The sequence below is a fragment of the Chiloscyllium plagiosum genome, unplaced genomic scaffold, assembly GCF_037043375.1.
Source record: "Chiloscyllium plagiosum isolate Xiang-an unplaced genomic scaffold, Cpla_swu_hap1 HiC_scaffold_7, whole genome shotgun sequence".
Taxonomy (NCBI): domain Eukaryota; kingdom Metazoa; phylum Chordata; class Chondrichthyes; order Orectolobiformes; family Hemiscylliidae; genus Chiloscyllium; species Chiloscyllium plagiosum.
In genome coordinates this window covers 21716846-21730410 of record NW_028270145.1, presented here as the reverse complement: position 1 = coordinate 21730410, position 13565 = coordinate 21716846, and the positions used below count along the sequence as shown (strand labels likewise).

At 45.9% G+C, this 13565-nt stretch overlaps 1 protein-coding gene across 1 annotated transcript in view; it reads left to right on the top strand.

The window, feature by feature from the left end:
• LOC122551904 (uncharacterized) overlaps positions 1 to 13565 on the top strand; it is a 62461-nt gene that overhangs the window by 21879 nt on the left and 27017 nt on the right. The window contains exons 11-16 of the mRNA XM_087988798.1: positions 3253 to 3480; positions 5016 to 5234; positions 7426 to 7653; positions 8084 to 8260; positions 9485 to 9613; positions 11133 to 11267. Coding sequence (XP_087844924.1) covers positions 3253 to 3480; positions 5016 to 5234; positions 7426 to 7653; positions 8084 to 8260; positions 9485 to 9613; positions 11133 to 11267 — 1116 coding nt within the window. The remainder of the gene's footprint in view (positions 1 to 3252; positions 3481 to 5015; positions 5235 to 7425; positions 7654 to 8083; positions 8261 to 9484; positions 9614 to 11132; positions 11268 to 13565) is intronic.

Sequence of the window (13565 nt, the reverse complement as noted above, 5' to 3'; positions counted from 1 at the left end):
GTGAGAGGACCCTCTCTGCCCCAACGCAGAGCTCAGTGATAGGTCCCTCTCTGCCCCAGCGCAGAACTCAGTGAGAGGCCCGTCTCTGCCCCAGCGCGGAGCTCAGTGAGAGGCCTCTCTCTGCCCCAGAGCGGAACTCAGTGAGAGGCTTCTCTCTGCCCCAGCGCAGAACTCAGTGAGAGGCCCGTCTCTGCCCCAGCACAGAGCTCAGTGAGAGGCCCCTCTCTGCCCCAGCGCAGAGCTCAGTGAGAGGCCCCTCTCTGCCCCAGCACAGAGCTCAGTGAGAGGCCCGTCTCTGCCCCAGCGCAGAGCTCAGTGAGAGGCCAGTCTCTGCCCCAGCACAGAGCTCAGTGAGAGGCTTCTCTCTGCCCAGAACAGAACTCAGCGAGGGGTCTCTCACTGTCACATTGCAGAGTCTCTTGCTGCCCCAGCGTGGAGCTCAGGAGTGACCTCTCACTGCCCCAGCACGGAGCTTAGTGATGAGCCTCTCACTGCCCCAGTGCAGAGCTCCTGTCTGTAAACCCTTTGTCCCACCTCAGATCTCCTGGCCGTACCTGGTTCAGGTACATGTTTAACAAAACACAGGCCATAATGAAGTGTTTAATTTGGAGTGAAGTAGGAAAATGTTGTACTGGAGTGAACAGTGCTGGTGTAAGGATTTAATCAGCTGTTGCTTTGACTGTGTACCCCGTGTAGTATCTGGGATAGTGCAGGTTTACAACTGGGGCACTCCTTACCCTGTGGCAGGGGGCACCTGCTCCATGTCAGACCCTGGCCTAGCCCTTCGCCCACCCATAACCCTGGCAATGGCTGTTACCTTCTCTTAAGCTTTCTGGCCTTTTTATTCTTCAAGGGATGGTTAGTCTCTAACTGGGCCATCATTTATTGCCAACATGAGGCTGCTTCACAAAAGGAGTATTTTGACTGTACTGCCTCAGTCTGTCACCAACCTGTGTAGATTCTGTTGGAGAAGATATTCACTTTCTCACACTAACATTTATGAATGTTCAGGGGCAAGCCCGAGTGTTTGAGGTCAATGTTGTTCCTGAGTAAATGATTAACACCTTAACAGAAGCCTTACTTCGGTTGTAGGAAAGGTTTTGGAAATTATTATGAGAGATAAGATTTATAGCCATTTAGCAAGCAACAATTTGATTTCAGATAGTCAACATGGTTTCATCAAGGGCTGGTTGTGTCTCACAAACCTCATTGAGTTTTTTGAGAAGGTGACCAAGCATGTAGATGAGGGGAGGGCAGTTGACGTGTATACATGGACGTGCTATACAAAGCCTTTGATAAGGTTCCACATGGTAGGCTGATGGAGAAAATACAAAGGCATGGAATTGAGGGTGATTTAGCAGTTTGGATTAGAAACTGGCTTTCTGAAAGAAGGCAGCAAGTGGTGGATGATGGAAAATATTCAGTCTGGAGTCCAGTCACTAGTGGTGTGCCATAGGGATCTGTTTTTGGACCACTGCTGTTTGTCATTTTTATAAATGATTTAGACGCAGGCACAGATGGATGGATTAGTAAATTTGCAGATGACACGAAAGTCGGGGGAGTACTGGACAGTTTGGAAGGATGTTACAGGTTGCAAGGGGACTTGGATAAACTGCAGAATTGGGCTGAGAGATGGCAAATGGAGTTCAATGCAGCTAAATGTGAGGTGATGTGAGGTGAGGTGAAGAATAACAGGAAGGCAGAGTACTGGGTCAATGGAAAGATTCTTGGTAGTGTGGATGTGCAGGGGGATCTTGGAGTCCATGTGCATCGATCTCTGAAAGTTGCCACCCAGGTTGATAGTGCTGTTAAGAAGGCATATGGTGTGTTAGGTTTCATTGGTAGAGGGATTGAGTTCCGGAACTGCAATATCATGCTGCAACTATACAGAATGCTGGTGCGGCCACACTTGGAATATTGTGTACAGTTCTGATCGCCCCATTACAGAAAGGATGTGGAAGCATTGGAAAAGGTGCAGAGGAGATTTACCAGGATGTTGCCTGGTCTGGAGGGAAGGTCTTATGAGAAAAGGCTGAGAGATTTGAGTCTGTTCTCATTGGAAAGAAGGCAGCTAAGGGGGGATTTGATAGAGACATACAAGCTGATCAGAGGATTAGATAGGGTAGACAGTGAAAGACTTTTTCCTAGGACGGTGACGTCAGCTTGTACGAGAGGGCATAACTACAAATTGAGGGGTGATAGATTGAAGACAGATATCAGAGGCAGGTTCTTTACGCAGAATGTGGTAAGGGCGTGGAATGCCCTACCTGCTAATGTAGTCAACTCAGCCAATTAGGGAGATTTAAACAATCTTTAGGTAAGCACATAGATGATTTTGGGATAGTGTAGGGGAACGAGCTGAGAATAGTTCAAAGGTCGGTGCCACATCGAGGGCCAAAGGGCCTGTTCTGTGCTTTATTGTTCTATGGTCTATGTTTCCTCTCCGCACTCTGTGCATCTCTCAGATTTAGAAGCTGAGCAACAGGAGGAGGCCTTTCTCCCCCCTTGAGTCTGTTTCAGGATTCTGTGAGATCATGATTGATCTGTTGCCACCGTTGCTGCATATCTCCTTGTACTTCTGATTAAGAGACATCCATCGTCCTAAGGCATGAGATGAACAGCTGATGTACTGTCAATTGCCATTTGCAGAGAGAGCTCCCAATGTCTACCATTCTTTCTGTATAGAAGGGTTTGCTAATTTCACTCCAGTCACCTGAACCAGCACAAATAGTTCCTCTCGCTCTGTCTTATCCGATCCCCTTCACATTTTCAAAATGTTGATTTGAATCACACTTAATTCTCTTCGTACCAAGGAAGTGATCTAAATTTCTGTCAATCCTCCTCGTCTCTTAACCCATGGTGTTCAGGTTCCTTCTAATAGCCCTTTGTTACACTCCTTTCAAGGCCATTGTATCTTTTTTCCTAAGGCATATTCTCCAGAACTGAACACAGTAGGTCCAGGTGAGGTCTCCAGGGCTTTGTATAGCTGAAGAATGATTTCTATCCCCTTGTATTTTAGTCATCTAGATATAAATGTCAGCATTCCACTGGGAATGTAACTTTGGAATATTGTCCTTTTCACCTCCATCTTATAGAGGTTCATAATAATAAAAGATTGGAGACAAATATGGAGAGAGGAAGGCGATTTTGGTTAACAGGTTCAGATTGGACCAGAATGGGTCCAATGGACTGAATGGGCCTATTTCCATGCAGGAATTCCTCTGATTCCATTTTTGACATTCTGTCTTTAAGGTAATGAAGGACTGTTGGAATCCCCTGAATCTGCACAAAATTCCAGAGTGGAGGTACTGGGTCAGTCCACCCGAATCAATGAGGAGGATGCAAACAGCACAAAGGAGAGGTCTGGCCGGAATGGTGGGAATATTGGAATTTCAGAAAAAAATAGCCAAAGGGAGAGGGAGGAAAGAGAGGTTGAATCCAATGGGATCCGGATTCAGGAAAATGGGAATCTGTTGGAAGGTGAGGATGGATTTTATATTGTAAGATAGTTACGTCCCTCTCTCAGCCCCATTGTGCAGCTCAGTGATGGGTCTCTCTTGGCCCCAGAGTGAGCTCAGTGGGGGCCCTCACAGGGTCATAGAGCGGAGCTCAGTGAGGGGCCTCTCCGTATCCCAGTGTGCAGCTCAGTGAGGGGCCTCTGTCAGCCCCAGTGCGGAGCTCAGTGAGGGGCCTCTGTCAGCCCCAGTGCGGAGCTCAGTGAGGGGCTTCTCTCAGCCCCAGTGCGGAGCTCAGTGAGGGGCCTCTCTCAGCCCCAGTGCAGAGCTCAGTGAGGGGCCTCTCTCAGCCCCAGTGCGGAGGTCAGTGAGGGGCCTCTCTCTGTCCCCAGTGCAAAGCTCAGTGAGGGGCCTCTCTCTGTCCCAGTGCGAAGCTCAGTGAGAGGCCTCTCTCTGTCCCAGTGCAGAGCTCAGTGAAGGGCAACCTTCTGCCCTAGTGCGGAGCTCAGCTCCATCTGTCTCCTCTTTGACTCTCTGCTGTGCCATGGCTGAAACCTATCATTAAAATAACCATTGGACTTTGGTGTTATCAGTGGAGCAGAACACGATTAACAGTAGGCATGTAGGTGATTGCAAGTGGAGCTGCTTTAACTGTGGTTTTCTTTTGTGCAGTGATGGAATCGGTTTCCAATTGAAATTGTTTTCCCTGATAGGCAGGCTCTTGGTATGGCTCAGGCTCAGACACAAGCCAGGCCCAGGCCCAGGCCCAGCAATATTGAACAGGCACTGCCACCATGTTGGCCTCTGGGCTAGTAAATAGGAAGGACCAATTTTACCACATAAGGGGCAGGCGATGACGGTCACCTACAAGAGAGACTGTAACTATCACCCCTTTGGCATGCAATGGCGTTACCATCATTGAATCGCCCCACTATCAACATCCAAGGAGTTACCATTGGCCAAAACCTGACTGGACTCTCCATGTAAAGACTGCGGCAGGACAGCATGTCTGAGCCTGGGAATTATGGGGCAATTAACTCACTCCCTGTCTCCCAACCTGTCAACCTTCTGAGGCACATGTCAGGAGTGCGATAGAATACACTCATTTGCCTGGATAAATGCTGCTCCAAAAACATTCAAGGAGCTCAACACCATTCAGGTCAAAGCAGCCCGCTTCACCCACATTCCACTCACCACCACCGTAAACCTTCACTCCATCCACTCAGTAGCAGTCGTGCGTGCCATCTACAAGATACACTGTAGTAACTCACCAATATTACTTTGTTAGCACCTTCCAAACCTGGGACCTCTACCATATCTTTCCTTCCTCTAGCACTAAGCTATTAAATTTGGGAATCTAAGTTCAGAAAACTGCCTCTTTCATTGTTCAAAGCCAATTTGAAATTATTCTAATAAATATGGGAAGTCTGCAGAGGAGAATATTCAAATATACGGTTTCTGCCGGGTCTGGGACAGGGGCAATGGGCTGAATAGACTCCTTCCATGCTGGAAATCCACTTTATAACATATTTATAACATTCCGTCTTTGTGAAATCAAAGGAAAGCTGGAAGCTTCTGAATCTCAGGAAATTTCCAAAATGAAGGGACTGGATGAGTCCACACAGATCAAAGAGGATTATCCAATCAGCACAGAGGACAGGTCCAGTCAGGATGGAGGGAATGTTGGAATTTCAGAGAAAGTGACCCAGAAGGAGAATGAAGAAAGAGATCTCAAGTTCATCAGAATCAGGATTGAAGAAAATGGGGATCTATTGGAAGGTGAGGATGGATTACGTTGGGTGAAATATTTGATTTGATTTATTATTGTCACATGTATCAAGATACAATGAAACATATTGTTTTGCATGTCATACGGGCAAACCATAGCTTACATTAGTATGGCAGGGTACAAGAAATAATGTAGAATATAATGTTACAGCTACAAAGAAGATTCAGAGAAAGATCAACTTCAGTATGTGAGCGGTCTGTTCATAATTCTGACAAGAGCAGGGAAGAAACTGTCCTTGAATCTGTTAATAGGTGTTTTCAAACCTTTGTTATCTCCTGCCTGATGGAAGATTGTTATTGTCCCTCTCTCTGCCCCAGCACAGAGCTCAGTAAGGGGCCTCTCTCTGTCCCAGTGCAGAGCTCAGTGCGAGGCCCGTCTCTGCCCCAGCGCAGAGCTCAGTGAGAAGCCCCTCTCTGCCCCAGCGCAGAGCTCAGTGAGAGGCCCGTCTCTGCCCCAGCACAGAGCTCAGTAAGGGGCCTCTCTCTGTCCCAGTGCAGAGCTCAGTGAGAGGCCCCTCTCTGCCCCAGCGCAGAGCTCAGTGAGAGGCCCATCTCTGCCCCAGCGCAGAGCTCAGTGAGAGGCCCCTCTCTGCCCCAGCGCAGAGCTCAGTGAGAGGCCCGTCTCTGCCCCAGCACAGAGCTCAGTAAGAGGCCTCTCTCTGCCCAGAACAGAACTCAGCGAGGGGTCTCTCACTGTCACATTGCAGAGTTTCTTGCTGCCCCAGCGTGGAGCTCAGTGAGGGACCTCTCACTGCCCCAGCACGGAGCTTAGTGATGAGCCTCTCACTGCCCCAGTGCAGAGCTCCTGTCTGTAAACCCTTTGGCCCACCCCAGACCTCCTGGCCGTACCTGGTTCAGGTACATGTTTAACAAAACACAGGGCCATAATGAAGTGTTTAATTTGGAGTGAAGTAGGAAAATGTTGTACTGGAGTGAACAGTGCTGGTGTAAGGATTTAATCAGCTGTTGCTTTGACTGTGTACCCCGTGTAGTATCTGGGATAGTGCAGGTTTACAACTGGGGCACTCCTTACCCTGTGGCAGGGGGCACCTGCTCCATGTCAGACCCTGGCCTAGCCCTTTACCCACCCATAACCCTGGCAATGGCTGTTACCTTCTCTTAAGCTTTCTGGCCTTTTTATTCTTCAAGGGATGGTTAGTCTCTAACTGGGCCATCATTTATTGCCAACATGAGGCTGCTTCACAAAAGGAGTATTTTGACTGTACTGCCTCAGTCTGTCACCAACCTGTGTAGATTCTGTTGGAGAAGATATTCACTTTCTCACACTAACATTTATGAATGTTCAGGGGCAAGCCCGAGAGTTTGAGGTCAGTGTTGTTCCTGAGTAAAGGATTAACACCTTACTTTCCTCTCCGCACTCTGTGCATCTCTCAGATTTAGAAGCTGAGCAACAGGAGGAGGCCTTTCTCCCCCCTTGAGTCTGTTTCAGGATTCTGTGAGATCATGATTGATCTGTTGCCACCGTTGCTGCATATCTCCTTGTACTTCTGATTAAGAGACATCCATCGTCCTAAGGCATGAGATGACCAGCTGATGTACTGTCAATTGCCATTTGCAGAGAGAGCTCCCAATGTCTACCATTCTTTCTGTATAGAAGGGTTTGCTAATTTCACTTCAGTCACCTGAACCAGCACAAATAGTTCCTCTCGATCTGTCTTATCCGATCCCCTTCACATTTTCAAAATGTTGATTTGTATCACGCTTAATTCTCTTCGTACCAAGGAAGTGATCTAAGTTTCTGTCAATCCTCCTCGTCTCTTAACCCATGGTGTTCAGGTTCCTTCTAATAGCCCTTTGTTACACTCCTTTCAAGGCCATTGTATCTTTTTTCCTAAGGCATATTCTCCAGAACTGAACACAGTAAGTCCAGGTGAGGTCTCCAGGGCTTTGTATAACTGAAGAATGATTTCTATCCCCTTGTATTTTAGTCATCTAGGTATAAATGTCAGCATTCCACTGGGAATGTAACTTTGGAATATTGTCCTTTTCACCTCCATCTTATAGAGGTTCATAATAATAAAAGATTGGAGACAAATATGGAGAGAGGAAGGCGATTTTGGTTAACAGGTTCAGATTGGACCAGAATGGGTCCAATGGACTGAATGGGCCTATTTCCATGCAGGAATTCCTCTGATTCCATTTTTGACATTCTGTCTTTAAGGTAATGAAGGACTGTTGGAATCCCCTGAATCTGCACAAAATTCCAGAGTGGAGGTACTGGGTCAGTCCACCCGAATCAATGAGGAGGATGCAAACAGCACAAAGGAGAGTTCTGGCCGGAATGGTGGGAATACTGGAATTTCAGAAAAAAATAGCCAAAGGGAGAGGGAGGAAAGAGAGGTTGAATCCAATGGGATCCGGATTCAGGAAAATGGGAATCTTTTGGAAGGTGAGCATGGATTTTCTAATGTGAGATAGTCAGTGTTTCCTTCTCTCTGCCCCAGTGCGGAGTTCAGTGAGGGGACCCTCTTTGCCCCAGTTTGGAGCTCAGTGAGGAGACTCTCTCTGCTCTGGTGCAGAGCTCAGTGAGATACCTTTAACCAACACGAGATTATCTGAACCGGCTGGCTCAGAGTTCAAATCGCAGGTGGACCCTGAAGATATAGTTATAGTTGAACTTCGCATTTGTGGAGAGGCTTGGTTATTTCCTGTCTGCTGAGTTCCTTTCTCACTGGTTCAAAAGACCACATTAAACTTTAACACATACCATGTAAGCCACATTGAGGGACTTCAAATCGCCCCTGGCATTTTCAGCTCACCCACGGGTCCTTCGCTGTCTGATTCTTGACTGTATTCTAAAGACTGGTTTACTCACACAGGGGGTGACGATCAGAGTCAGAAACCTGGACGAACGCTACAACTGCTGCCTCCAATTCATGAGACGAGAGGCCCAGTGGGAAAGCGGAGGAGTAAGCCAGGCCTCAGGCACAAGGCCAGGAGAACCAAGACTTCATCATTGGGTCCTGTTCGTGGCTCTGTACCGAAGGAACTAAAGGGTAGGCACAGAATTCCAGGGGAGCAGAAAGGGGGAGCATTAGCAGGGGGGCACAATTGACATGGGAACAGAGGAGACCAATCAGCCCCTCAAATATATTCAATTATTCAGGTAGCTCATGACTGATCTGTTGATTAACTCCATCAACCCTCCTTATTTCCAATTCCATTAATAACTTTGGCCAACATAAATCAATCGCATTCCATTCAGTACATTGAATCAGCCCCTTGGCTTTCTTAGTAATTCTTCTGGGGAAGAAGGTTCCAGGTGTCCACTACACTTGGTGTGAAAAAATGCTTCCTGACATCATCCTTGAATGATTCCACTCTAATTTTAAGAATCTGCCAGATATATTGGTTACCCCCTCCAAAGGAAATCATTTCCGTCTATCCATCTCAGCATTCCGAGGTACAGCAACCCGTCAGTATCAAAATAGGAGCTGACCAAAGTCTTTATCTCACTGAATGTAGTCTCCACCTATTTGAACATCAAGGCCAATTTTCTGTTCATCTTTCTAATTATATTTTCAACCTGCTCACATTTTTTCAGTGATTTGCATTCTCGGATAGAATCTCTACATTGTCGAATCAGGCCATTCGGGCCATCGAGTTCACACCAACCCTCCAAAGCGCATTCCAGACTCTGCATTGCCCATGGCTAATCCACATAGTCTGCACATCCCTGGGCACTATGGACAATTTAGCAAGGCCAATCCACCTAACCTGCACATCTTTGTGGGAGGAAACCCACACAGACACTGGGAGAACTTGCAAACTGCACACAGACAGCTGCCCGAGGGTAGAATCAAACCCAGGTCCCTAGCACTGCGAGGCTTCTCACCATTTCAGTGGTCTTAAGTAGATAAACTCACATTTGGCTTGCATTGCACTCCACCTGGAATTGGTCTGCTCACTTAGCTCATCTACCATTACCCCTTTGCAAGTTTCTGTTGTCATGCTCACTGTTTATGCTTTCACCTAACTTAGTGTGGCCAACAAATTTGGATACAGTAATGGAGGGAAATGAATCTATGTATTGGATTGAGAGCTGTTTCCAATCACACTCAGACTTGTTCGGTTGTTAAGAATGACTGTGATGGGTGTGATTGCAATGTGGTTGGACTCTTGCTGTGCCTCTTATCCCAGATGTGGCAACGCCCTAAGTCAGGGTACTTTGGGTTATTCAATGCGACAGTCAGATTTCTGATTTTTCTCTTTTTCTGTAGAAGTTCACAAGAACATTTCAGTGGGCAGCCTCCTTATGGCTCCAGATGGTGAGATTGTGCACCTTTCCTGGCTGGGACCTTACCAATGCCCAAGCAATAACTTGATGATCAGCTTCTCTCAACAGCAAGGTGAGCAATTCTCCTGGACTGGGTTTCTAGAAACTCAAGCTGGTTTCTGCTCCTTCTAAACAGGCCTGTCTCCAAGGGGAAGGACAACATTTGAAGCCAGTGGCTGATCTTTTATTAGACTTTGGGTCATCAGATGGTCTTCTCACTGCCTGAGTCTTGTGATCACATATGAGACTGTTCCTATCTTATCTGCAGTGTCTGTGTATAATACACCAAGTGTGTGTCTGTATTGTACAAATGAGGGGTGTGTGTCTCTCATAAGCACATTTTGTGTGCGCGTCTCTCTCTCTCTCTCTCTCTATGATATATTGTGTGTCTATGTGTCTGTACGGTACATTTTGTCTGTGTGTATGTGTCTGTCTGTGTGTATGGCACATCTGGTGTATTTAGTCTATACAATGTGCCTGCATGGTGCAACCAGTGTGTTAATGTAAATTTTTGTGGTACACTCCATCTATGTGTATGCATGTGCAACTGTACATGGGTGTATATGTGTCTGTAGAGTAAAAGTAATGTGCATGTATGTCTGTCTGTGTGGTACATCCTATGTGCCTGTTTATATGGTGTGTGTGTGTGTGTTACACCCAGTGTATTTCTACAGTCAACCAGGGTGTTGGTGAATGCGTGTGTGTGAGATACATCCATGTGCGTGTTTAATCTCCTCTCACAGTCGATCCCTGGGCTATCACCTAGGAAATCAAATAAATTCCAGAGGGTTGAATCATCCTCATATTCTCACTGACAATCTAAAGCCCCAGATTCCTCTCTCCCTGAAAACAGCCACACCGTCTTGCTCCTGTCCATTCCTTTGGCTCACTTCACACCCAAACCTCTAAAACACAAAGCAGAAATATTCCCGAGCCTAGAAACAAACTCAAAAGTTGGGCGGGGGGTGGGGAATGGGAATTGTGCTGAAAGGCCATCACCCTGAAACATTAACCCCACGCTTCCTCCCACCTACAGACCTGCCGAGAGTTCTCCAGTGTTTTCTGTTTTTATATTTTCGTAAATTCTTTCATGGGACATAGGGTCAATGGCTTGACCAGTGTTTGTTGCTGATCCCTAACTGTCCTTGGGAAAAGGGGTGGGCGAGATGCCTTCTTGAACCACTGGAGTCAATGTTGTGAGGGAACCCCTGCAGGAATGTGCTGGCACTGAAATGACTGACCTCTGACTACCACAACCACCGCCCTTTGTGCTGGGCATTATTGAGGCTGCATGAGAATTTCCCCCCAATTCCCATTGATTTGAATTTTACTCCAGCTCCTCAAAGCTATTATCAGTCAAATGCTGCCTTGATGTCAAAGGACGGTCACTCTCATCTCCCCATTGGACTTCAGCTTCAACTCTGAACCAAGGCTAGAATAAGATCCAATCCTGCATTTCCCAGTCCTGCTTTTTAAGATTGAATGGCAGCTGGATACATCAGGCAAAGAGGAGTCTTTATATCTGGGAAGCTACAGGGAACAAGATTCTCTGATCAAGGTCTCTATGGTAATTGGATTCCCTTATTTTCCAGGGCACCGTCCACTTGAGTGTGATGCGAGTGGCAGCAAAGCTGGACCAATAATTAACCAGGAAACAGAAGGCGAGGTAGTGAATGGGGCTGTACACAGAGATACCAAACACCTCAGAGATGTTCACTTGGAGACAGGTTAGTACCTGCAAAGTAGAGTCGGCTCCTAGTGCTCTTGGTTGAGGAACAAATATTGGCCAAGCTACTGGGACAACTCCCCTGCTGTTAATGGGAAAAATACTAAGAGAACTCTCATGTCCACCTGAGGGGGTAGGCAGGGATTTGGTTTACTGTCTCATCCTATAGACAGCACCTCAGACTGTGCAGCCCTTTCCCAGGTCTGACCCAGATGCCAACCTGGAGTATGTGCTCGATTCAGTGCAGTGGGACTTGAACCCACAGTCTCCTGAATCCTGATCACCATCTAGTGATCCCTGAGATTGATTTAATATTTATCTAATATTATCTAATATTAATCTTGGTTTGAACCTAATATTAATCTTGGTGTAAAACTCGGAGTCAGATATTGAGAACATCACACCCTACTTGGATCCTTTTGTGTTTGACCATCTTGTAAGTGTCGTAGTATCCATTTATTTTGATCCATCATTTATAAGAGAAAAAGTTAATGCCTCCAGAAAAGTTTCTTGATTTGAACATGAGAACTTAGATTTGAATTGTAATTTCCTGACTGTGACTCCTGCCAATCAAATGTTGCAGCATTGCATTACTCAAATATGTTTCAAGTAACAAATCATATAATGAACAAGAGTCTGAAGCATTTTGAAGAAGGATCACTAGATCCAAAACATCAACTTCCTCCCTCTCTACCTTCCTTCCCTCCCTCCCTCTCTTCCTTACTTCCCTCTCTTCCTTACTTCCCTCTCTTCCTTGTTCCCTTTCTCTCTCTCTTCCTTGTTCCCTTTCTCTCTCTCTTGCTCCCTCTTTACCTTGCTTTCTTTCTCTCTCTTCACAGATGCTGCCAGACCTGCTGAGTTTTTCCAGCAATTTCTATTTTCGTTTCTTATTTCCAGCATCCACAGTTCTTTCCATTTATCTTTTCTATAATCTCCTTGGTCTCCTCCCAACAATCGATTAGGTCCTCTCCTTCACAAGTGAAGTGAGGAACTTTAAAAACCACTGTCTTTTACACTGAGTTAATGGCCCTTTCTGTAATTCCCCATTCCTTCCAAATCTGCAAGTAGGCATTCTTCCAATCTTCTGCTCAAGTTAGCTGAGTTTGCAGTCTTCCAGATAAGGAAGACTAACTTTAGTCTTGTCAGGAGTTGTTCACAGTGCAGGAGCCTCTGACATAACCTCAGCCCCTTCTGAATCTGAAACTCTCTTACAGGTCAGAAACTTTATAAGAAAAAGAACACATAGTTGCTCCCAGCTCTGCATTTTTCTTTAAGTATGCACATTCAATGTCAGGTTAAGCATTACATCATTTGCTTCTTTTCCTTCCAGTTGCTAGCAGCATGGCAGCAAAATATTCCTCAAAAAACACTCCACGTCTTCTCTGTGATATCGCCACCTACTGATTCCCTCTATTCTCTTCAGAGTGTTTCCCAGATCCTGGATGCCTTCCCCCGGATTTCCATTACCTGTATACAGTCCTTCCCACCTTATTTTTAATTCATTCTTGGGATGTGGGGATTGCTGGCTAGGTAATTATTTATTGCCCACCCCTAATTGCCCTTGAGGAATGTGAGAGGCATTCATTCTGTAATCTGAGACCTGATACAAAGTCATCAGTTATCGAAATCTGTGCATGCAGAATGCACACAAATTCGTCTCAGATCCTGTAACCTTGGGGATGCCAACTCATTTTATTCTGATGTGCTTGATATGCTCCTGAACTGGGAATTATACACAGGAACACCACCTGACTGACAGCCTGAATTCAGCAGAAGATTGACAAATAGGCTAAGCACTGGACAGTGGAAGTCCAGTGATAGAACAAAAATAGTTTGTTTTAGACAGTTTTGACTAGTGTAGCAGAGGAGAGGATGTTGTTAGTATAGTGTTAAATAGTTGAATGCTTCCATGTTTGATTTGCAAGTCTATGCTCACTGCGCTTGATTGATGAGGTATGGGTGTTGACCCAGCACCAATGTGACTAGAAACTGAGCCTTAGTATGGACGTAGACATTTTATGAATGCTGGGATACTATAGAACTTATTGCATACTTAGAAACTAATGTAATCTCTGGACCACTCTGAGATAAATAAACTACACAAGAGTTATATGTGGAATACAAGCAGATTTGATACAAACCGTTGTAGGAGAATTGTACTTAGAAACAAAACATCTGTAGGGCTATAAGGTACAAAAAGGGGAGAAGGACAAATTGGAATGCTCTTTCAAAGAACAAGATGACTACAATGGGCTGAAAGGCCTTCATCTCTGCTGTTAGTTACTTTGATTCTATATGG